Source organism: Ailuropoda melanoleuca, chromosome 5 (genome assembly GCF_002007445.2).
Source record: "Ailuropoda melanoleuca isolate Jingjing chromosome 5, ASM200744v2, whole genome shotgun sequence".
In the NCBI taxonomy this organism is placed as follows: Eukaryota; Metazoa; Chordata; class Mammalia; order Carnivora; family Ursidae; genus Ailuropoda; species Ailuropoda melanoleuca.
The window spans coordinates 78,591,941-78,613,665 of record NC_048222.1 but is presented as its reverse complement, the minus strand read 5'-3'; the positions used below and the strand labels follow the sequence as shown (position 1 = coordinate 78,613,665).

Sequence of the window (21,725 nt, the reverse complement as noted above, 5' to 3'; positions counted from 1 at the left end):
TCTCTCTCAGATAAATAAATAAATTTTTTTTAAAAAAGATTAATCATCACAGTTTGTTCAATGGCAACCCACACAAAGTTACTACAAGACACCAAAAATTAGTATAGTGGAAGGGAAGACTTGGCAAAATAGAAATGTTGGAATGGATTTTTTATGTATGACCTTCCACCTTTGTCCTAATGTGAGAGAACTCATGAGACACTCCTTCAAGGCCTTGAGAAATACAATGGTGTGGGCGGACTATCATCTTGATTACAGGGGCTGTTGGGAAGTGGTTTGGCCCTTGGCTGCTAAGACCTGAGTTAAGGAAACTTCTCAGTACATGGCACATCATTGTCAGTCTTGAGAGGAAGAACAAAGAAGAAGCCTCTATAACAAAGTAATAAATAAAATCCATTAACATGTCTCTGGAAGAATCCCAAGGGCTAGAACCACCATCAAAGACCAGAATTATGCAGGGACTTCTGATTGCCACCAAACTCTCCCTAAGATGGATGCATCTTGCAGAATGTCAATTCATCTCTGTAAACTTAATTAGGTGATTCGAATTGCAGATGCCATTCCCAATGTGATCGCTACTGCTGCCATTGCCAAATGCCCAGCTCCCCAGCAGCAGTGACAAATCCTAAGCTCTAGATGGGGTGCCCGAGCCCAGAAGCTCAAATTAGTCACTGGGTGGCAAGCTGATTACATTGAACTTCCATAATAGAGGGGGTAGGAATTTGTCTTTTAGGAATAGATGCTTCTTCTGGAAAATGGATGAGGGGAAAGCTATAAATACCAACTCTAACCTTATGATCTCTTATAGCAATGAGGGCTGTACCAGCCAATATTTTCTTCCTTATTTGATTATTTATTTCATTTTCTGCCCACCCCGTTACTTTATACACAGTATGCTTTTGATGAACTTTATGATTTACTCTACAGGAAACAGAATTTCAAGATGACGTTGTGTCAGGATGAGAGCAAGGATGGGCATTGCCCACAGAGGCTAGGTATGGAGTTGGATGGAGTAACTAATGAGCCCTAGGCATACAGGGTTAGGATGAGCACTTTTATTTCCGTGAGGAATGGCTGCCTCATGTTAGTGCTTTAAATGTGTTTTCTTAGATTCTGTGTTTGTCTAGTTGGCAACCATTACTCATGGGGCCAAACTAATGGCCACACTTGTTTATATCATCCCTGTGATCCAGTTTTCATGGAGATACAACAATCATCTTACAAACCCTCCCAACAATCCTGAGTCAACATCCCCAACTTCTTCCTTTATCTCTCACACTCCAAGCCAACAGTCCCCTGCACAAAAGCACCCCAAGGTGAGGTACTGAACAGCTAGAGACTGTCCCTATATGCACAGCCCGCCAAAATTACTCAAACTATCCAATTCTAAGCTGCTTACCCTGGCCAGCCTTGCCTCTCTTGCAGAAATTCTAATAAATACTCTGGGCCATGGGGACGCCTGAGTGGCTCAGTCGGTTGGGGGTCTGCCTTTGGCTCCGGTCATGATCCCAGAGTCCTGGGATTGAGCCCAGCATCAGGCTCAGTGGGAAGCCTGCTTCTCTCTCTCCCTCTGCCTGCACCTCCCCCTGCTTATGCTCTCTCTCTTTCTCTCAAAAAAATAAAGTCTTAAAAAAAAATACTCTGGGCCATGCTTTCTCCTTTGCCTTTCTGCCCCCTGGCTGGCCCTGGGGCTTCCCTGTGGCCCTGCATGGCACACTGTGATTATTTCCAGGGATCTGTGAATATGAACTTCCTTCATGACAATCATTCCTGTGTCTGCATGCCTTGCCATACCAAATTAAAACAAATTCCGGGGACAACTTTTACAACAGTTAGATGTAAGCATTTTTTTTTGGAAGTGTAATTATGGAAAGTTGGGTGTGCATTGATGTTAGGAGCCAAAAAGCTAGATTTGGGGGAGCTTTCTAGCATTTAAACTCCTTTCAAATATTTCAGGAATGTTCCCACCTTGAGGGTGGCAGAGCCCACTTTCCAGAAGGAGCTCAAAACACCAGACTCCTGCTTCCTCAACCTTCCTTGCACCTCATTCATGGGCACATGCTTAATCAGATGGGGCTGTCCGCACCCTTGTGTTGGGAACTAGTGACACAAAGAAGCAGGGATAGGGAAGGATTAATTCTGGCAGCAGTAGGAGAGACTGGTTTCCCGGGACAGCAGTGACAGCAGTTCCAGTGACAGACGTTGCAAGGTTTTGCATCCAGTCCCACAACAGCACAGGGCCCATTGTGTGGGTGAATGGCTTGTGATCTTGGCTCTGGTCTGGCTGATGTTTCCCTTGTTCTCACCTGTGCCCTGAGCAGGTTCTCCAGCTTTCTAAGTGCTTCTATGAACTACCCATTGTCCTTTAATAAAATCCATTTCTGCTTAAATTCATTAACAGGTTTTTATTACTTGTAGCCAAGAAACCTAGTTGATATAAGCTATGATTATTTCCTTCCTTCCTTACACACACACACAAACACACACACACCTCCATATGAAAGTACATATGGTGAAATATTAATATTTGTTAATTATGGGTAGTGAGACTATAGGTGTTTAGTGATTTTTTTTTGTATTTTATGTCTTTCAATTTTCTCAGAAGATAATACTAGCAATCATGTCCATATGTGTAAATATATAAAATATATATATATTTATGCACATATATGTCCCATATATTTGCACATATATATATCATGCATTATTTCACTATTCTAAGCCCTTTATTTATGCTAACTCATTCACTCTTCACAACAAGCCTGTGAAGTGGGAAACGATATTCACATCCTCATTTTACATGTAAGGAAACTGAGGGACAGAAAGCTCTAGAGACCTATCCAAAACTACACAGCTTTTTTTTTTTGAAATATATTTGACACATAATATTATATTGGTTTTAGGTGAACCACATAATGATTTGACCATTATATACATTTTAAAATGCTCACCACAATAAGTGTAGTTACCATCTGTCACCATCTGTCACCATAAAAGGTATTACAAAATTATTGACTATATGCCCTATGCTGTACCTTGTGACTTACTTATTTTATATGTGGAAGTTTGTACCTCTTAATGCCCTTCACCTATTTTGCCCATCCCCCACCCCACCCCTCTGTCAACCACCAGTCTATTCTCTGTGTTTATGAGTCTGTTTCTGTTTTGTTTTCTGTTTGCTTGTTCATCTGTTTTGTTTTTTAGATTCCACATATAAGTGTAATCATATGGTGTTTGTCTTTCTCTGTCTGACTTATTTCACTTAGCATAATACCCTCTAGTTCCATCTATGTTGTCATGAATGGTGAGATTTCATTCTTTTTTATGGCTGAGTAATATTCCATCATAGGTACATATCACATCTTCTTTATCCATTTATCCACTGATGGACACTGAGATTGCTCCATTTCTTGGCTGTTGTAATTAATGCTGCATAGGGGTACATGTATCTCCTCCAATTAGTGTTTTCGTTTTTTCCCATAAATCCCCAGAAGTAGAATTGCTGGGTTGTAAGGTATTTCTATTTTTTATTTTTTGAGCAACCACCATACCTTTTTCTACAGTGGCTGCACCAATTTACATTCTCACCAACAGTGCACAAGGGATCCCTTTTCTCTGCATCCTTGCCAACACTTGTTATTTCTTGTCTTTTTGATTCTAGCCATACTGACCACTGTGAGGTGGTATCTCATTGTGGTTTTGATCTGCATTTCCCTGATGATGAGTGATACTGAACATCTTTTTATGTGTCTGTTGGCCATTTATATGGCTTCTTTGAAAATATTTCTATTTGATTCCCCTGTCCATTTTTAATCAGATTATTTGTGGGTTGTTTTTTGTTGTTGTTGTCGTTGTTGTTGTTTGCTATTAGTTGTATGAGTTCTTTATACGTCTTGGATCCCCTTATCAGCTATATCTTTGTAAATATCTTCTCTCATTCAGTAGGTTGCCTTTTTGTTTTGTGGATGGTTTCCTTCACTGTGCAAGAACCACACAGATTTTAAGGAGCACATCAGAAACCAAACCCTGGCGGTTATGCGTAGGGCCTTTTGCTCAGCAGGGAGATGAGATAACAAGTGGCTTGAGGGGGGGCAGACCGGGATGGAGGATGAACTTATTTATGCGCTGAGGAAAAGGACCCGGCAGGAGGAGCAGTGAAGGCAGGAGGAAGCCTGGGGATCTTTAATAGATGGGGACTCCGTCAAGATCACAGGGGCCAAGCTTCCCTGTGCAGGAAGGAAGGGAGGAGGAACAAGGAGGTAAGAGAAGAAGGCAAGGGGTCAGTTTACAGTTTGGAGGAGGACCTTGCTTCTTTGGGGAACTGAAGGCAAAGTCACTGGCAAGGAGGCTGAAGAGGTGACAGGCAAGCTGCGGCCAACCCAGGTGGCAGCATGAGTGAACCGGTGGTCCTGCAGACAGCCGGCTGGGGGAGAGGGGCTTTCCTCCAGAGGAGAAGGGGAAGGAGAGAGCCATAGTCTCCCTGACGGAGGACTCTGTCTTCATTCCTATTCTACTTGCAATTATACTGCTCTCTTAACACCCAGACCCAGGACCCAGGATATCCCCCACCTGTGAGGTCAGGCGGTCCAGGCCGTGATCCTGGAGCACAGGATCCTTCAGAGCAAAGAGAGAAGCATCTTAATAACTGGACAGAGGGAAAGCAAATCTGTTGTCTGTCCCCACTGGACACAGACAGAATAGTCACAGGCTCCTCCTCCTCCCCTCCAGAGAGGGTGTGTGTGTGTGCGTGTACGTGTGTGTGTGTGTGTGTGTGTGTGTGTTAGAGAGGGAGAGAGAGAGAGAGAGAGAGAGAGCGAGAATGAGAGCATGAGTCTGTGTGCTGGCCAAGCCAGCAGCCCCTCCTGTGGACTGGCTTGGCTTTTACCTGCAGAAGACTTTGTACCAGGCTCTCCATGACGCTGTCCCCTGTAGGACCTGCAGAAAGCCTCTCTGGACGCCAGAGCTGGGAGCCCCAGGCAAACCGACCAGGCTGCAGAACTTGTCCAGCCCTCTCCAGGAAGCCAACTTGACTCTCAGAGTCAGCTCACCCTCATCCGCCAAGGTGTGTCCTGCTCCAGCATCGGTGTGACCGTAAAAGGAAGTCACCCCACTCTGCCTTGCACCTGCCTTTCCATTTTGGGGAGACTTTTGTTGGCTGACCAGGACTTCCAAGCCAGGCTGGTTCTGTTTTCTCTCAAAGGCCTTTCTTCTTCTGTCACCACAGGTAAGAAAGGTGTCCCCACAGCTTGTGTCGGGGGATGAGGGGGGTAGAGACATTATGGGGGTGGGATCAAGGGGATACTGCCAGATTAGCAGCTTCTGGGTACTTTGGGAAGGGAGTATGTCAAAATGCAGGAAGTCACCTGCTCCTAGAAGAATTTTCATCTTCTGATTGTCCCTGTGAGGACTGTTCAGAGCCCAGTCAACCGCTTCTACTGGGATAGTTCAGTCTCAGGAGTTAGTGTTGTTACTATATCAAATCTGCTTCTGTGTACCATTCCTTCATTTATTTATTCATGAAGTAAATATTCCATACCTTTTAGTAAAGACTAAAAGACATCAGTGGCATTCACTGACTTGCAAGGTAGCAAGTTCTTCATTGCTGGGGTTTTTCTGAGGCTGGAATTTGTCAGAGAGGTTTCCTACATCAGCTGATGTGCTAATCCAGATGACCTTTAAAATTCCACCTGACCTTGAGATATTAGGCTTCTGTGATTGATCAAGGTATGGAGCAGAGCAGATATGCAAGCTAGAAATATGTTCTCTCTCCCCTAAGCACCTGGCATGAAATTATTTGGAAAAAGAAACAGTATCATTTCCTCTAATCAAGGGGCTTTCTTTGGAGTATTGACAGTTGGGAGAGAGCTGGGACTCTCATGTGGGGCAATGGGATACTGGATGGTGGAGAGGGGCTGGCGGGAATCTAAGCAGGCTTCCTGGAGAAGGTGATGTTTGTGAAAAGAATAGAATGTGACCAGGTGGGTGGGAAGCTGAAAATCAGCTGCAGTAGGAAGATGGACAAAGAAGCCAAATTACCTTGACTTCAGGGGACCAGGACTCAGAAGGTCGGCATAGGGGTGGGGGGTGGTCTGGTCACCCGAGTGTGTCAGCAGCAATATGGGGATGTTGCTGTCTGAGCCCTTCACATACACAGTGTCTTTTGTATAGATTTCTCTGTGTGTCCTATTCACCCAGACCCACTTTACAAACAGGGACGTCACCCCACAGCCATCCCCTCCCCCACAACCTGCCAATCCAAGGATCAAAGGGTCGAGGGCTCTTTCTCTTTTAATATCTTTCTTAGGCAGGTGGTAACTCCAATTACTGTCAATTACCTGGGATAATTTCTCTTTTTGTTTCCAGTGACAAAGTAATGAAATTATCATTGTGGGCTAATTACAAAGGATGCAAATTTGAGGCATCTTGTAGGAATATATCCTCTAGGATCAATTGACTTTTATTTGCACATTCTTCCGGAGGGTCCAGCACATATTTGGCTGGTTCTCTATACGAGGCTATTTCAGCATGCCTGGATTTCTATTTCTTTTTCTCCTATTGTCACTAATGGGGGAAAAATCTTTTATCTAGGGCATTTGGCTGAAAGGTGAAACAGGTCATAGCCTTGGGATTTGCGGCCATGATATGGGTTGAAAGCAGGAGTAAGTGGATCTGCATATAGAGGAAACTCCTAGAACCCTGGATCCAGGCAAACATGGCTGTGGGATAGGACACCTTTCCCTTCTCACCACCCATCTGCCACCGACCTTGGTCCTGATGGTAGCTTAGCAGTAACAGTCAATAGTGCTAGGATCTATGGAACACAGGAAAGCATGGGCCGAGTTGTCCATCAAATTGTCCTTCTAGTTGGTGGCACTGGGTGGCACTTTACCAGATTATAGTTTAGAAGCTGAAGACCTGAGTTTGAATCCCAACTGTATTGATTTTGAACTATACATCCTTGAGCAAATCTTTTCTGAGCATCAATATTTCCTTTATTTATATAAAAGGGATAATAAAATCTCTTCCCCTCCCCCTTCTAGGAGTGATGTGAAGCTCAAATGAGGTCAAAGGTGTGAAAGGGGGGGCGCCTGGGTGGCACAGCGGTTGGGCGTCTGCCTTCGGCTCAGGGCGTGATCCCGGCGTTATGGGATCGAGCCCCACGTCAGGCTCCTCTGCTATGAGCCTGCTTCTTCCTCTCCCTCTCCCCCTGCTTGTGTTCCCTCTCTCGCTGGCTGTCTCTATCTCTGTCGAATAAATAATAAAATCTTTAAAAAAAAATTAAAAAAAAAAAAGGTGTGAAAGGGCCTTGTCAGCCTTAAAACTACACAAGTGCAAATTGCTCTTAGAAAGATCTAGGCGGACCCTGGAATTCTCTTTCCCTGCACTTGCCCGCCCTGTTCTCTCACAGCTAACTGAAAACAAAGCAGTGCATCTCCCTGGATAGGTCCTGATGGAGAGGAACAATTCAATTTTCCAGGTCCCTTTCATTTTAACAAGCAAATGAAACTTCTAGATGGTGGAGATGGTGTCAGGTAATAATTTGTCATTGACAACACAGGTCAATTAGGGAGGCATGGGACACGTGAGAATCCTAAGGCATCCGGGGTAGAGCCCCATGACTGTCAGGTTTTGAATGAGTGTAGAAAGATTAAAAAAAAAAAGGAAGAAGAGAAAAACCAAACCCACCTGCTCTGCAGTTTCTCCTGGATGTTAATGAAATCTGTCTCTGTTTCAACACCAGAATCTCTAAAATCAACTCAACTCAACCCAATTCAAGCACGCCTCAGGGTGCTTACACAGCATCAGACTCAGGGAAGAGCTTCCCAGTGTGAGGAGTAGTAAAGAGTTCTGAAGGGACACCTCTGGGAACTTGGGGTCTCTCTGCATGGCTTTGAAACCAATGGGACTGAATGAATAAAGTCATGCCTTCTGGCAGGGGTGGAAGAGCACATTAGATGCCAGAATTTGTCTCCTGTCCTTTCTTCTCTGCTATGTCCCCCTCATGGCCACCCATTATCGATTCTTTGTTCCTAATGCCCGGCACATTGTTGCCCCATCATGGAAGAGGAAGTGGAAAGATTAATGAGTAAAGAAAAGAATAAATAGTCAGATTATGGAAGAAGATTATGTTCAATGTCATCTTGCTCCCTAAACTAAGCCGTAAGCCTGGGTCTCCTTCATAGATTCTTCCAAAAGCCTGTTATAATAAATACATTCCCAAAATGCCAATGCATTGAAATTCACATGAAAGCCCTCCCACACCCCCTCTCCCTCCAGTTGGCACAAACCATGAATGCGCAAGGCCATGGGGTCTTTGATCCCCCATAACCATAGCAGCTCCCACTTCCCCTACCCAGCCCCCTGCAGTTCTCAGGAGCTGTTGTGGGCATGATCCCATTTGCTCCCTCCCTGCTCGCATCCCCAGGGGTAGGCAGGGCAGATAGTGCGCTTTCCTTACCACAGAGAAGACAAAACCCCAGAGGGCTTGAGTGCCCTGCCCCAGTCCTGAGTCAGTGCGTGTGGGGGCCAGGACTCAGACACATTCACAAACTCCAGGAGGGCAGGATGGTGGTGTGACAGGTTTGAGGAGAGGCGGAACGCCAGTGATGCCATCGATGCTTCAAGAGTAGGGACAGAGCCATCTGGAGGATGAGAAGGAAGCGCATAGAAGAGGTTTTATGACTCCTCCAACAATAATAATTTGGATTCTCCCACGTACTTGGGGATAACGTTTTAAAATCCCTCTCACTCATATTCTTTTTTCCTTTTAAATTGTGGCAAAATATACATGACATAAAATTTACCATTAGTGACATTCAAGATGCTGTGCAAACATCACCGGTATCTAGTTCCAGAACATTCTCATCATCCCACCTTGCCCATCACCTGTGTGAGAGTCCGCGCTGTGTCCCGAGGACATGGCTGGTGCCAGACCCGGAGAGTGCCTTTGATACGTGCAAGGTGTACTTGAACATGAGACATCTCCAATCTGCCAATAAGAAGGGTTGTTAAAAAAAAAAAAGGCGCTAGTTTGGATAAGTAAGCTTTTTACGGTAATATTTAATATTTTTTCTAGTAACAGATGTTTTAAAGCACTATATATATTAATACACTAACTTAAAATATGGCTTTTCTCCAACTCCCCTGTTACAAAACATTCAACGCTTTACTTCCATCTTTGACGTCGGTGTCCTTCTCGCCACTGGAACCATTGCCATGTTCTGGGCTTTATCGTTGTCCCTAGAGTCTAAAGAGAGGTGGCTAACTTTTTTTTTTTTTAACTAATCCAGAAGGTGTTTATTTATTTATTTTCTAATAACAGCTCTTTTGAGATATAGTTCACAGTACTATAAAGCTCATCCTTTGAAAATGCACATTTTGGTGAATTTTAGTATATTCGCAGAGCTGTACAACGAACACGGCTACATCACTGCAGAACACTTCGATCACCCCAAAAAGAAACCCTGCACCGTTAGCGGTCACTCCCTCTTCTCCCTTCCCCCAAGCCTCCTTGTAGCCACTAATCTGTTCTCTGGCCACACAGATTTACCTTTTCTGGATATTTCATATACATCGAATCAGACAGGGTGTAGTTTTTATGTGTCTGGCGTCTTTCGCTTTGCATGTTTTCAAGGTTCATTCATGCTGTAGCTGGTGTCAGCACTTTATTCCTTTTTATGACCCACTCATCCATCATATGACTATACCATCTGTTGTGTGGGTGTTCATCAGCTGACCGGCATTTGGGTGCTTCCGCATTTGGGTTATCGTGAACAGCACCTGACTTCTTCTATTGACCACCCTTTGTGATACAACCATCTTCATCTTGGAGATGCAGCACCGAGGCCAGAACAATGGGGACTTCATTCTCATCTTGTAACCTCCTCTGTCTAGCAGGTCAGGCAGAGAAACAGGTTGATGCCGGAGGAAGAGGAAGATGCTAGTTCCTCTAGTTAGCCAGGGAAAGCCCAAAGCCCTCTACTGTTCATCTTTCTCAGCTCTATAAAGTGTGAGGAACACAAGCACATCATGTGTCAAGGATGCACGACGCTGAGACCCTTTGCACGGCTTGCTCAGGTTCCATAGTGAGAGGGTCTGTGTGGAATCCAGCGGAAGCCCTGCCGCATCAGCACCTGGAAGCCGTCCTGGGGAAGCAGGTCCAAGCCTGAACCCTCAGCACAGCCCTGGCCTGCCCTCCTTCTGATGGCCAGGAAGCCAGACCCTGTCCTCTGAAGCCATGGGGCCCTCCCACTCCGCGGTCCTGTCCATGACAAAGCTCGGTCTGTGGTGGTTCCTTCTGATCCCAGCAGGTGAGTAGGTGTCATCACTAGGACATCATGTCACACCCGTGGGCTCCCATGTAGCATGGAGGAAACTCCTGCAGGCAGGCTCATGGCAACTGCCAAGGCCGCGGGGGACTTCCGAGTAGCTCATTCCTCAGTGAGAAGGAGGCTGGGCACTCACGGCTCTGAGCGCGTCACCTTGCACCTCCCCCAGCTTCAGCAAAAATGGGGAAGATGCCTGAAGAGGCAGAGGATTTTGTGGTTAGCATCAGCCAGCGGTTCGCTGACACATGGATGGGAACAAAAGGCTCACAGAGACGTGTGAAGCCCTTCTCCCTCTGCTCACCCCACACTGACCAGGTGTCTCCCGCATACTGCTGTCCCATGGGGCTCCTCAGTTCAAGGCTGCATCTTGTCTCCAGGTCTGATCCTCCCCACTCCTTGGCCTCTGCCTCCCTCTCCAGCATTTATTTCCCTGCCTTCTTCTCTAATAGTCACAGAGTAACTGCCATTTCTGGAGCTCCAAGCATGCGCTGCTTGCTTCGTTAAGCTCCACTATATGCTATTATATTTAATCCTCAACAGTGTTTGAGACAGGTTCTGGATAGCGTCACCGTTTTGCAGATGAGGAAACTGAGATTAAGTGGTCTGATTTGACGGGAGAGGGACCCGAGCACTAACCACCATGGACTCTCGGAGACCCCACTCTTCCTTCCCGTCCACAGGGTCGGCACGGCGAGCCTCCCACAGCCAAGCTGAGGACCGCCTCTTCAAACATCTTTTTAGGGGTTACAACCGCTGGGCACGGCCGGTGCCCAATACCTCGGACGTGGTGATCGTGCGCTTCGGGCTGTCTATTGCCCAGCTCATCGATGTGGTGCGCTTGTCCCCCCACGCTTCTCCCCCTTGGGATCAGCCCTCAGACCACAGGTCCCTTTCCTGGGGTCCTTCCTCCCTGCCTTCCCAGCTCCAGCCCTTCTTCCTCCCCGTCTCCCAGCCCTGGAGCCGCTCCTGAGAGGGCACTGATGGGCAGCAGTGGGTTGTCCAGGTGCCCTGTCTGTTCCACTAGACACAAACCCAGAGGACCCAAGTAGCCCGTGTGCTCCTGAAGGGTCTGAGTAAGGGTGGCAATGTCAGGAGGGGTGGCAGGTTGGGCTGGGCTTAGGGTGTCATATGAGAGGTTCTTCTAGGGAGTAGGGGGTCTGCATCAGCCCATCCCACTCCACCCTGTGTTGGGGGCTGGCTCCATCACTCTACTGTTCTTACTCTCTCCACTGGTCAGGATGAAAAGAACCAAATGATGACCACCAACGTCTGGTTAAAGCAGGTGAGAGGCTCTTCTCTGGCTGAGGCAAGAGTGGAGGTGGGAACCCATTGACCCCAGACCCTTCCAGGACTCTCTCACAAGCAGTGGGATTCTGAATTCACGTTTCATGGGAGAGTTGCCACTTGGGACGTTCCCAAAGCTGGCTGATCTTGGACTGCTTCTCCTAAAATCTGAGTCCAGCACCTGAGAAGTTCACCTACAAGAACCTAGTCATCCCCTTTCTGGGAGTGGGCATTTCCTGCAAGCCGGCCATTCTTTGCAGATCAGCTCTTTCTGAGTAGTCACTGAAAATCCAGGGGAGGTTTCATTTTGCCCCCTTTATAGCTGAAGAAAGCCAGAAGCAGAGTGCAGCTCAGCTAGAAAAGTGGGGCCCCAGGTGTGCTCAACTTGGAATCCCAGGCTCCTTCTGCAGTAGAATGATGGGTGTTCCATGTCTATGCTGCTTAACAAATCTACCCTAACACTTAATGGCCTAAAGCAACAGTTTGTCATACCTCATAGTTTTATGGCCAGGAGTTTCGGTGGTTTCTTCCACTTTGCATGGCAACAACTGGTGTTACTTGGTGCTGTTTAACCTGTGGCTGGTCTGCTCTGGAGGATCTAAGATAGCTTCACTCATGTCCATTCTTTAGCAGGGATGTCTGGAAGGTTCTGAAAGGTTCTGGAAGCTAGGCCCACTTGGGGCCTTCACTCTCTTCAGGCATACTCAGGGTCTTTCTCCAGCAGGGGAGTTGGTTGCCTCACCTGGATGTTCAGAGACCCCAGAGCAAGAGTCCCAAGAGACAGGAAATGAAGCTGCTGGTTTCTTAAGGTCTGGAGAATGGCCCAGCATCACTCCTAGCAAAGAATGTGTGGTCTTTTTTGATGTACCATTTTGGGAGCAGCACTTGGAGGCATAGGCTTTGTTAGAGTCTGAATGTATTCCTTTCCACTTCACCCCCTCAAGCTCTAACCAGTCCCTCCCTGGGCCTGGAAGTGGAGATGGTGGGAGAACATGAGAAAGAGGACCTAGCCCTCTGCCTCCTTTTCTCCCGCTACCCTCTCTTCCTGCCCCACTGGTAACCTGAGAAACTGAGAACCTCCTATCTCAGACGTTGCCATTCAGAAAACCACGACAATCAGAATTGTGATTGGCAGCTCTACTCTGAGTCTTTTGAATGAATGCCTTACTTTCCATGGCCCCAGGGCTGTATACCGGCCATTTAGTTTATAACTGAATGCTTAGGTGAGAGGCATGGAGCAGACCCCTCTGACACTGTTCACCCTCAAGCTGCCAGGGGGTCATGCGGCTCATCTCTACAGATGTGCAAACTGAGGCCCAGAGCAGTAAGACGCTTGGGAAACCACACAGTCCTGCAGTGCAGGGGCCAGATCTAGAACCTGGGCTGCCATCACTGTCCCCATGAGCCCATCTTCTTTGCTTTAGGGGCTGGGGGCGGGGAGCAGGGTAAGGAGCACCCAAGCAGGAGTGAGGCCAACCAGCACTGCCTCTGACTAGTCTGTTATGCTCTGCAGGTTACTTAACCTATCAGAGTCTTACTTCCTCATCTGTTAAATGGGGATAGTATCATCTGTTGCCTGCATTGGCAACTGATTGCCAGTTACTATAACGCATGGGTATAGATGTCCTCCAAATGTGGGTTGAGCCCGAAAGCTTGAGAGATGATGGACTGGGGGGAAGGGGATACATTGATGAGGACCAATCCCTTTCGAAGTTGTTCATCAATGTCCTGAGAAGTCCTGACAATTTTACGAATTTTTAAACCTTTCTTATTTTGCAAGTCCGGCTCCTCTGTGCTCCTTCCCCTACAGGTAAGCAGTTAATGCCCCTGCGAGGCCAGTGCCTTCCTAAGGATGGTTTGGGCACCAGGAGCAGTGTTTCGTGACATGATTTTACTTGACTTGCTAATCTTTTTGTAATAGTCTTATATTTATATTTTAGTGGATATTTTCAAATGCTTTTGATTTTCTAGTTAAGTCAGTAATGTAAAATTTCAAAATTTCCGTAATCTTAAAAACAGTGAACCAATTTAAAGGAAAATACTAAGTACATGAGGATACAGGCAGAGCACACATATTGGCAAAAATTATGAAACTTGGACTTGGGTGCTTGAAGTTTGGGAACCACTGAGCTAGACCAGTGCTTTTCCTCTCATGTGCCTGCTTCCTGAAAGTGTTCCTATTTCTCTTCACTCCTTCCTGGATCCCTACCCGGTTGATGGTTTTTGTAAACGTTACACAACTTTCCTTAGAGGGGAAAAGGCATCATGCATGGGACCATTTTCAAGGGTGCATTACTGAGCTATTTTAGCAAAGATGTGCAAAAGCAAAATGACCCCTGGAATGAGGGCAGGCAGGCTCAGACAGGGATGCCAGGATTCAAGCACTAGTGCTGCCACTTATTAGCAGCGTGCCCTCCACACTTCACTTTCTTCACCCTAACCCATAGGATTGTTGTGAAGATTAGAAAGAACCATCTTAAAGGCCTGTAACAAAACTGGGTTTATAAATGGTAGTAGCTTTTATAATTATGAAAAGCCCCTGAGAGGCAAAGGACAGCCTTGTGGGTCAACCCCAGTCGTTATCTGTTGGGAGTGGTTGTTTTTTTCAGGTCCAGAAGGGATGTGGGAAGCCCTCCCAGAAATGGAACCAGACAACCTGAGAGGGAGGAGGCACTGTTTTCATTGCTCAGCTACACATTTACTGAGCGTTTCCCTGGGGCTTGGTGCTAGGGAGCCAGAGTGAACCAGCTGTTGTCCCTGGCTTCATGGAACTTACAGAAAGAGGCGTTAAATAAATATATATGCAAATCCACATCGATCACCACTTGTGATGATGCCAAAAAGGAAAACTTCAGAGAGTGAATAATACTAACCTGGTTTTGGGGTGGAAGATTCACTTAGGTCCGCTGCTGGAAGCAAGGCTGGGGCCCAGAGCGTCCCCTCCCTGCTGGGACTCCCAAGTGGGGGCACTCTGGAGCACAGTTTGGAAGTCACTGTGGACTTCCTGGTCTGGGCTCCTTGGTCTCAGCTGCATAACCTTCGCCGGTTGTTTTTACTTCTCTGGTCCTCAGTTGCCTTACCTGTTAAAATGGGGAAATACTTCCACCCGCTCAGCATTCCCTCCCCAGCTCTCCCACGGAGGCTCTTCCTAGACAGAGGGTGTTCAAATCCTTTGTAAGCTGTGAGGCACTAAAAACGTTGTTCCTACAAATGAGTGAGGTGGCTCTCCAGGGTCATCCCGCTAGGGTGGCAGAATGAGGACCAGAGGCAGGACTAGGGTGACCTATCATCCGGGTGTGCCCAGGACTTTGAGTATTGGAGCTGGGGCAAAGCGGGCTTGGGTATCGCAGGCCAGACTCCCGATCCCCAGCTCAAAGCCCTGTCCCCGCCTCACAGCCCTTTCTCTTCTGGGGGTTAGGGGAGGCACTTGGTGTGCTCCTGAAGCCAGCTGCTGGGGCATCCCCTGGCTCCTCCCCGGGCAGTGCCGGCTGACGCGACTCCCCTCCCCATGCACAGGAGTGGAATGACTACAAGCTGCACTGGGACCCGGCTGATTTCGGCAACATCACATCCCTCCGGGTCCCTTCGGAGATGATCTGGATCCCTGACATTGTCCTCTACAACAAGTAGGAAGCCGGGGGGGGGGGGTCCTGGAGGACCCTGGGATGCCCCTGGGAGGGATGGGTACAGTGAAGCTCAGCTGGGCTGGACTTGGGAGGTCCCCCCTTGTGCCTCAGTTTCCTTGCCTTTCTCACAACTCCTGCTTTGCTCATTCTCACCCCCTCCACCTTTCCTCTTGATTCCTTCATTTCTTTCATTTTGTTCTCTCACTCATATGCCTAAATTTACTGAGCGCTCAGTCTAAATTAGTACATGGTGCTGTGCTGATTGTGGGACACAGATCGGCCAACACCAAGTAGTATTTGAAACATTGGCTGGTGTAGGGTCCGAGAACAATGCCGAAGAGTTGGCAGTTTGCAGGATGGTGGTACTGTTGGAACGGTAAGCAGCACCCTGGGAGCATCCCCAAGGGGGCAGACTCACGTGGCATGGGTATTTTGTAAAACTCACATTATTTATAGTGGCCTTGCATTCAAGATCAAAAAAGAGACATCTTTCAGCATAATGACAAGAAGATAATAAAAGGCAAGGGGGTCGAAAGAGAGTCCCAGTGAACACCGACAACACAATTTTTAAAAAAAGAAGATAGATTGAGTCGTTCGTTTGTGTGTTTGGTGTCAGGTAATTCTTTACTTAGAAATCAAAACTTAAAAGATGTTTGGCATTACGCTTGGCTGATGGTGTTTTCTAATGTGGGGCTCTAAGGAGCACCTGTTCTCGGAGATATGGATAGGTATGAAAAGCAGTTATGCGGTCAAATAATTTTGGATAACATTGTATATCGCTAACTCTCCCACCCTGGCCCCAGTCCTTAGGAAAATGTTAGCACAAGACTGCATTTTCAATGTTGTTGGAAGTTGTGCTGACAAGAAACCCATGTAGTTTAGGTTTTCCCAATTCATTTGACCCGAATTTGGAAGAACTATCTTGAAACAATAAACTAAAGGGAGATAGATCCATTTTTGAGTTTTGGTGTCTTCAGAGAAAGTCATGACAATGACTCCCTTATAAAGCCCAGTTCTGGTCAGACCCAAAGCCCTTTCCCTTGAGCCATGTCCCTTGAGCCATGTCCAAAATTCAGTGCATATTACTAGGAGGTCTAGCTGCAGGTGCCTGGCGTTGGTGGCTGTCACTGGACTCACGGAGCCCTTCCTCCATATGTTTATGCCCCAGAGCCACCACCCAAGATCCTTCTAGTTCCTGCTCCCTTGGCACTTGGCAGAAAAGTCAGGAGCAAAATCCTAGCATCAGATATGACCCGAACTTTGGCATTGTCAATAAAGCTTTGCTCAGTGTTGCTTGATAATAACAGGAAATTCTTTTCATAGGACGGAAGTCCAAACCAAATTCTTGCAGACATTTAAAGAAGGGTCTCCTCTAACCAGACACTCCACTCCAGGTTAAACAGGGATCAAGGAAATTGCACCTTTCCTTCCTCCAAATGGGGCGCATGTTGCCATCTAGTGGTAGTTCTGTGTGTTGACAAAAACAAAAAAAAAAAAAAAAAAAAAAAAACAACCAAAAAACAAAAAACTTTGGCCTGACCTGTTCCTTACTGTCTATAAAAGCTCCTGTTTCTAACCTTCTCTTTCAAAGTTTTCCATTTCCCAATCCCTAGCCTGGAATTTCTCCATAGGAAAGAAGTCTGTCTTCCTGTGTATTCCTCTGATTCCCTTGACTTTAAGGAATTGGAGAGAGAAGGAAGGATCCTTGAACACTAGGGCGTGGAGCCCACAGCACCACCCCTGGGGGACTCAGGGGCTCAAGAAGTCCCAGCAAATAGTCACTGCTCCTCCAGTGTTCCCAGAGCCCTGGTGGCCCTTGGATGCCCAGCCCCATGATGCCACAGGTGTCATCTCCCACCAGCCTTCTTATGCCCTGCCCCTCCCCCCACCCCCTGCCTGAGTACACACTGTGAGCTTTGTCCTTCCCCTCCTCTGTTCCTGATTCCCTGCCTTTGCTCCGCTAGTATGCTTTCCACCCCATCTCTCCACCATCTACTGGCAACATTCAGGGTGACCCAGCTCACTCCAGCCAGAAGGGAGGTCCGCCTTCCCCGACAGTCCCGCCCCCAGGGGCTGCCCCTGTGGTGCTGTTGTCAAACTGCCCCACCCCTTGAATTATAGGCATTTAGGGCTGCATCTCATTTCCTCATGGTCCCCATGGTTCCTTGCGGTTCCTCGTGGTTCCTTAAGGGCAGGCCTGTGTCTCCCATTCCATCCCCCACAGCTCCTGTATAGGCCCTAGCAGATGGGGCTGGGTGCAGAAATGCCCAGTAAATGGATGGAGTCGACCAGGTATCTTCCTTCACCAGCAAAGGTGTTAGGTCTCCTCTGAGCCAGGAACTAAGGATCCCAGGTAGAAAAGACGTGACCTTAGATGAGGGCCTTGCTCACCATCTGCTGTGGGGAGAAAATATAAATAATCACCCTATCACCCTAAAATATTAAATGAACACAAACAGGCCATGAGACTATACGTCCCATGTGTTTGTAAATATGTAAAAAATTACGTATATGATCTGTATGTCAATCAAATATACATGATATATATAACATCAGTATGTTTTTAAACAAATATATATGTAGTTCCTATATTCTTCAAAATTCCTACTTTTGTCATTAAAAAGATAGTGTCTGAAAGACAACTCAGGTAGCTCTAAATGTGGGTGTGCCGGGAGAGTCTCACACACTTGCATAGACCCCCAACAACTGAGCGAGCTCTGGCTTTGTTACTGGGGTCCCCTGCTGCTGGCTGCCTGGAGCAGCCTGGCGTGGGCAGGTGGGCTCAGTCGGGTCCCCCAGCTCCTCTCCTCTCCCCAGTGCAGATGGGGAGTTTGCGGTGACCCACATGACCAAGGCCCACCTCTTCTCCACGGGCACGGTGCACTGGGTGCCCCCTGCCATCTACAAGAGCTCCTGCAGCATCGACGTCACCTTCTTCCCCTTCGACCAGCAGAACTGCAAGATGAAGTTTGGCTCCTGGACCTATGACAAGGCCAAGATCGACCTGGAGCAGATGGAGCAGACGGTGGACCTGAGGGACTACTGGGAGAGCGGCGAGTGGGCCATCGTCAACGCCACGGGCACCTACAACACCAAGAAGTATGACTGCTGCGCCGAGATCTACCCCGACGTCACCTACTACTTTGTCATCCGGCGCCTGCCTCTCTTCTACACTATCAACCTCATCATCCCCTGCCTGCTCATCTCCTGCCTCACCGTGCTGGTCTTCTACCTGCCCTCGGACTGCGGCGAGAAGGTGACGCTGTGCATCTCCGTGCTGCTCTCGCTCACCGTCTTCCTCCTGCTCATCACCGACATCATCCCCTCCACCTCCCTGGTCATCCCGCTCATCGGCGAGTACCTGCTCTTCACCATGATCTTTGTCACGCTCTCCATCGTCATCACGGTCTTCGTGCTCAACGTCCACCACCGCTCCCCCAGCACCCACACGATGCCCCACTGGGTGCGCGTGGCCTTTCTGGCCTATGTGCCCCGGTGGCTTCTGATGAACCGGCCCCTGCCCTCCTCGGAGCCCCGCAACCCCCCAGATCTGAAGCCCAGCTCCTCTTATCACTGGCTGGAGACCAACGTGGATGCAGAGGAGAGGGAGGAGGAAGAGGAGGAAGACAGATGGGTGTGGGCGGTCCATTCATCCCCCTCCCTGGGTATGCTCTGCGGCCATGGTGGTCTGCACGAAGGGGCCTCAGGTCCCAAGGCGGAGGCCCGGTTGCAGGAGGGTGGGCTTCTGCTGTCACCTCGCATACAGAAGGCACTGGAAGGTGTGCACTATATTGCCGATCACCTGCGATGTGAGGATGCTGACTCTTCGGTGAGTTGGGGCCGGGAGAGGGGCTCTTCCTCTGAGTGACTACCCCTCACCCCAAGGTGGTAGTTTAGACCACCTAGTCTCCTCCATGAGGACCCATTTCCCTCAGTTGTGGCCCCTGGGAGTCTGGACTACACTGTGATAAAGTACGTCTAGCTGGCAGGTGGCAGAAGAGCAGCCAAGAATGCCCCAGCTAAGGCTACCCAGGGGACAGCAAGCCAGAGAGGGAGGGATCTCAGATGCTGAAATTCCCCATGCCATCCTTGTCGCCATTACCCTACAGGTGGTGAAGGAAGGAGACAGAGGGAGGTGAAGGGAATATCATCAGATGATAAATCAGATAAGCCAGGCTGCTGCTTCCTCAGCCTTCCTCCTTTGTCCTGATGGTTTCCTCCCAATTCTATTTGTTTGTGGGCTCTGGGCATTTTGTGGAATTCACTATTCACCCACAAACCCTGAGGAACCTTGGTTGTACCAGGTGGGCTCCCTGCCCTGGCCCCTGCCGTGCCCAACGTTTTTAGATCAGCTGGCCACGGCTTAGATCACAGACTTCTTACCAACCTAGGGAAGGATGAAAGGCCAGGGGGTTATTAGTGGGTGGCCTTGTTGAATGGATAAGAAAGATTAATCATTATCTAACCTGGAAGCAGGTAGGAATCCAGATTCTCTTGCTTCGGCTCTGAGCCCAAATTCCACAAAGCCCTGCCCCTGTGACCCTCTCAACCTTCCCTGGGCCACACCTACCCTCACCCACCTTCTCCTCTCCACCTGCTGCAGTGGGTGGGGGATTGGGTGGGAGGCAACGTGGGGCAAGCGCAGTCTTCACCATTTTGTAACTGTTGGGTGTTGAGTTTAAATCACTGCAGGCCCCCTGGGAAGGTCCATAGGTGGTTCTAGAACCTCTAGCCTCCCTTCTCTGGAACTTGAGAGTCTATGGAAAGGCTCTGGGTCACGTCATAGAGGTGGGATAGGGCAGGGATCACTAGGAGAGGCTTGTTTGAGTCTTGAGACAATGTTAGCTTCCTACGTCTCAGTGGGGCCACTGCTGTCCCCTGTGTCATCTTTACAGAGGCTGTGCCTGGGTGGGATACTTCCCCTCTCCCAAGGCCTGGCCTCCATCACAGTGAACGCATTTCCACCTGCAGGTGAAGGAAGACTGGAAGTACGTGGCCATGGTCATTGATAGGATATTCCTCTGGTTGTTCATCATCGTCTGCTTCCTGGGGACCGTTGGACTCTTTCTTCCTCCATTCTTGGCTGGAATGATCTGATTTCCTGTTCCTTGCTTGGACCCAAAGGTGACCCTGCTGACCATCTTTAACCACCGTCCCCTCTAGAGTACGCCTTTAGGGTCAACGCCCTCTGACTGCAGGCGCCTCTCTGTGGAGTCCCTACACAGGCCTAATCATCCAACACTCCTTGGGTCAATTCACTTGACGTTATTGTACTATGTGCTGAGAATCTGCTGGGCACAGAGCCCAGTTTTGGATGCTGAGGAACTAGGAACTAAGGAACTCGCTCTGCAGAAGGTTACAATATGGTCGGGACCCTGTGAAGCCATAGAAGATTCTCCTGCAGGAGCCAGGAAAGCATTGAGTAATAGGAGGACTGAGCGGAGCGATCCAGGGGGTCAAGGCACAGACCTCAAAGGATGGGTGCATGGGGAAGAGAGGAGAGGGTGCCTCGGGGGCGGGGGTGGAAGGGCTGTGAACAACATTTTGGATTCAGGAATGAGCCCCAAGGTACCTAGCAGAGCAGGCAGGCTGAGATGGGGCTCCAGTGTGGGAGCTGTGGGAGGAGGTTGGAAAGGTAGGTTAGGGTGTCTCGAGTCTGATCCTGCAGGTCTAACTATGGTCAAGACTCTCCTGGAAGGAGAGAAAGGGGGAAGCAGGGCCACAGTTCAGGTAGAGGTACAGGTCAGACCTTCTGGGTGGCAGAGGGATGTGTGGTTGGATGCAGGTAGTTGGGCCATCCCACTGCCTGGAAGCTCATTTGAACCCCTGGCTTCCCCTCACCTTTAGCAACACCTGCTCACCTTCCCGCTGAAAACTGGCTCAGCACCAGCCGGCCCCAACAGGTTTGGCTGTGCTGTAGTCCCCGCCATCTGTCCTTGAATGCATGTTGACAAACCATGAAGATATCCTGGGCCATCCTTGACTCAACTCAAGCTTGCAGCTTGCTCCTCCCACCCATTCATGGGGCAAGTGGTGGCCAGCACTCAGGACATTTGCTCAGAGTGACTGAAGGGCGTGAGCTGGGTTACTTTGCACTGACTGCTGTGTAAATGCAGAAGCTGCCGGACGGCTTCCCTTCCCAGCCTGGCCTCCTGGTCCTTCCTAAAGCCCCGCAATGGCTTCTGAGCTGCTCCGTGCTGCCAGGGAATCCTCGCATCTTGGAATCCAGCAATCCACAGGCCTCTGCCACATGCTGGAGCCTGGAGGAGCTCCTGCTCCAGGGTCAGACCTCACCCTTGCCTTTCCAGCCCTCAGAAGGCAGAACCTCAGCAGCTAACAGAAGAGGACACTGGCTCTCCGGACTGTGGGGGGATCCTGGAATGGAAGCCAAGCGGGGCAAACTTTTAGTTTCTCTTTGGTCTTTGGGGTACCCCCCCCACCTCTGCCTGTCACACACAGAGGAAACCTGCAACATCCTGGCCCAGGT

The 21,725-nt window shown here is 48.7% G+C and overlaps 1 protein-coding gene across 5 annotated transcripts; it reads left to right on the top strand.

The window, feature by feature from the left end:
* Nucleotides 1-4,805: 4,805 nt before the first annotated feature.
* On the top strand, nt 4,806-20,556 carry CHRNA2 (cholinergic receptor nicotinic alpha 2 subunit). Of its 5 annotated transcripts, none has more exons than XM_002914435.4 (7): nt 4,806-5,224; nt 10,078-10,310; nt 11,009-11,160; nt 11,566-11,610; nt 15,129-15,238; nt 18,056-19,067; nt 20,210-20,556. In XM_002914435.4, the coding sequence occupies exons 2-7, from the start codon at nt 10,238-10,240 to the stop codon at nt 20,333-20,335; spliced, it is 1,518 nt and encodes a 505-aa protein (XP_002914481.1). In that variant the 5' UTR covers nt 4,806-5,224; nt 10,078-10,237; the 3' UTR covers nt 20,336-20,556. The 5 variants fall into 5 exon arrangements, with proteins under 5 accessions (XP_002914481.1, XP_019649880.1, XP_019649884.1 ...); XM_019794321.2 differs by having other exon boundaries at nt 9,999-10,310; XM_019794325.2 differs by lacking the exons at nt 4,806-5,224; nt 11,009-11,160; nt 11,566-11,610 and having other exon boundaries at nt 10,245-10,310; nt 18,192-19,067.
* The last annotated feature ends 1,169 nt before the right edge of the window (nt 20,557-21,725 follow it).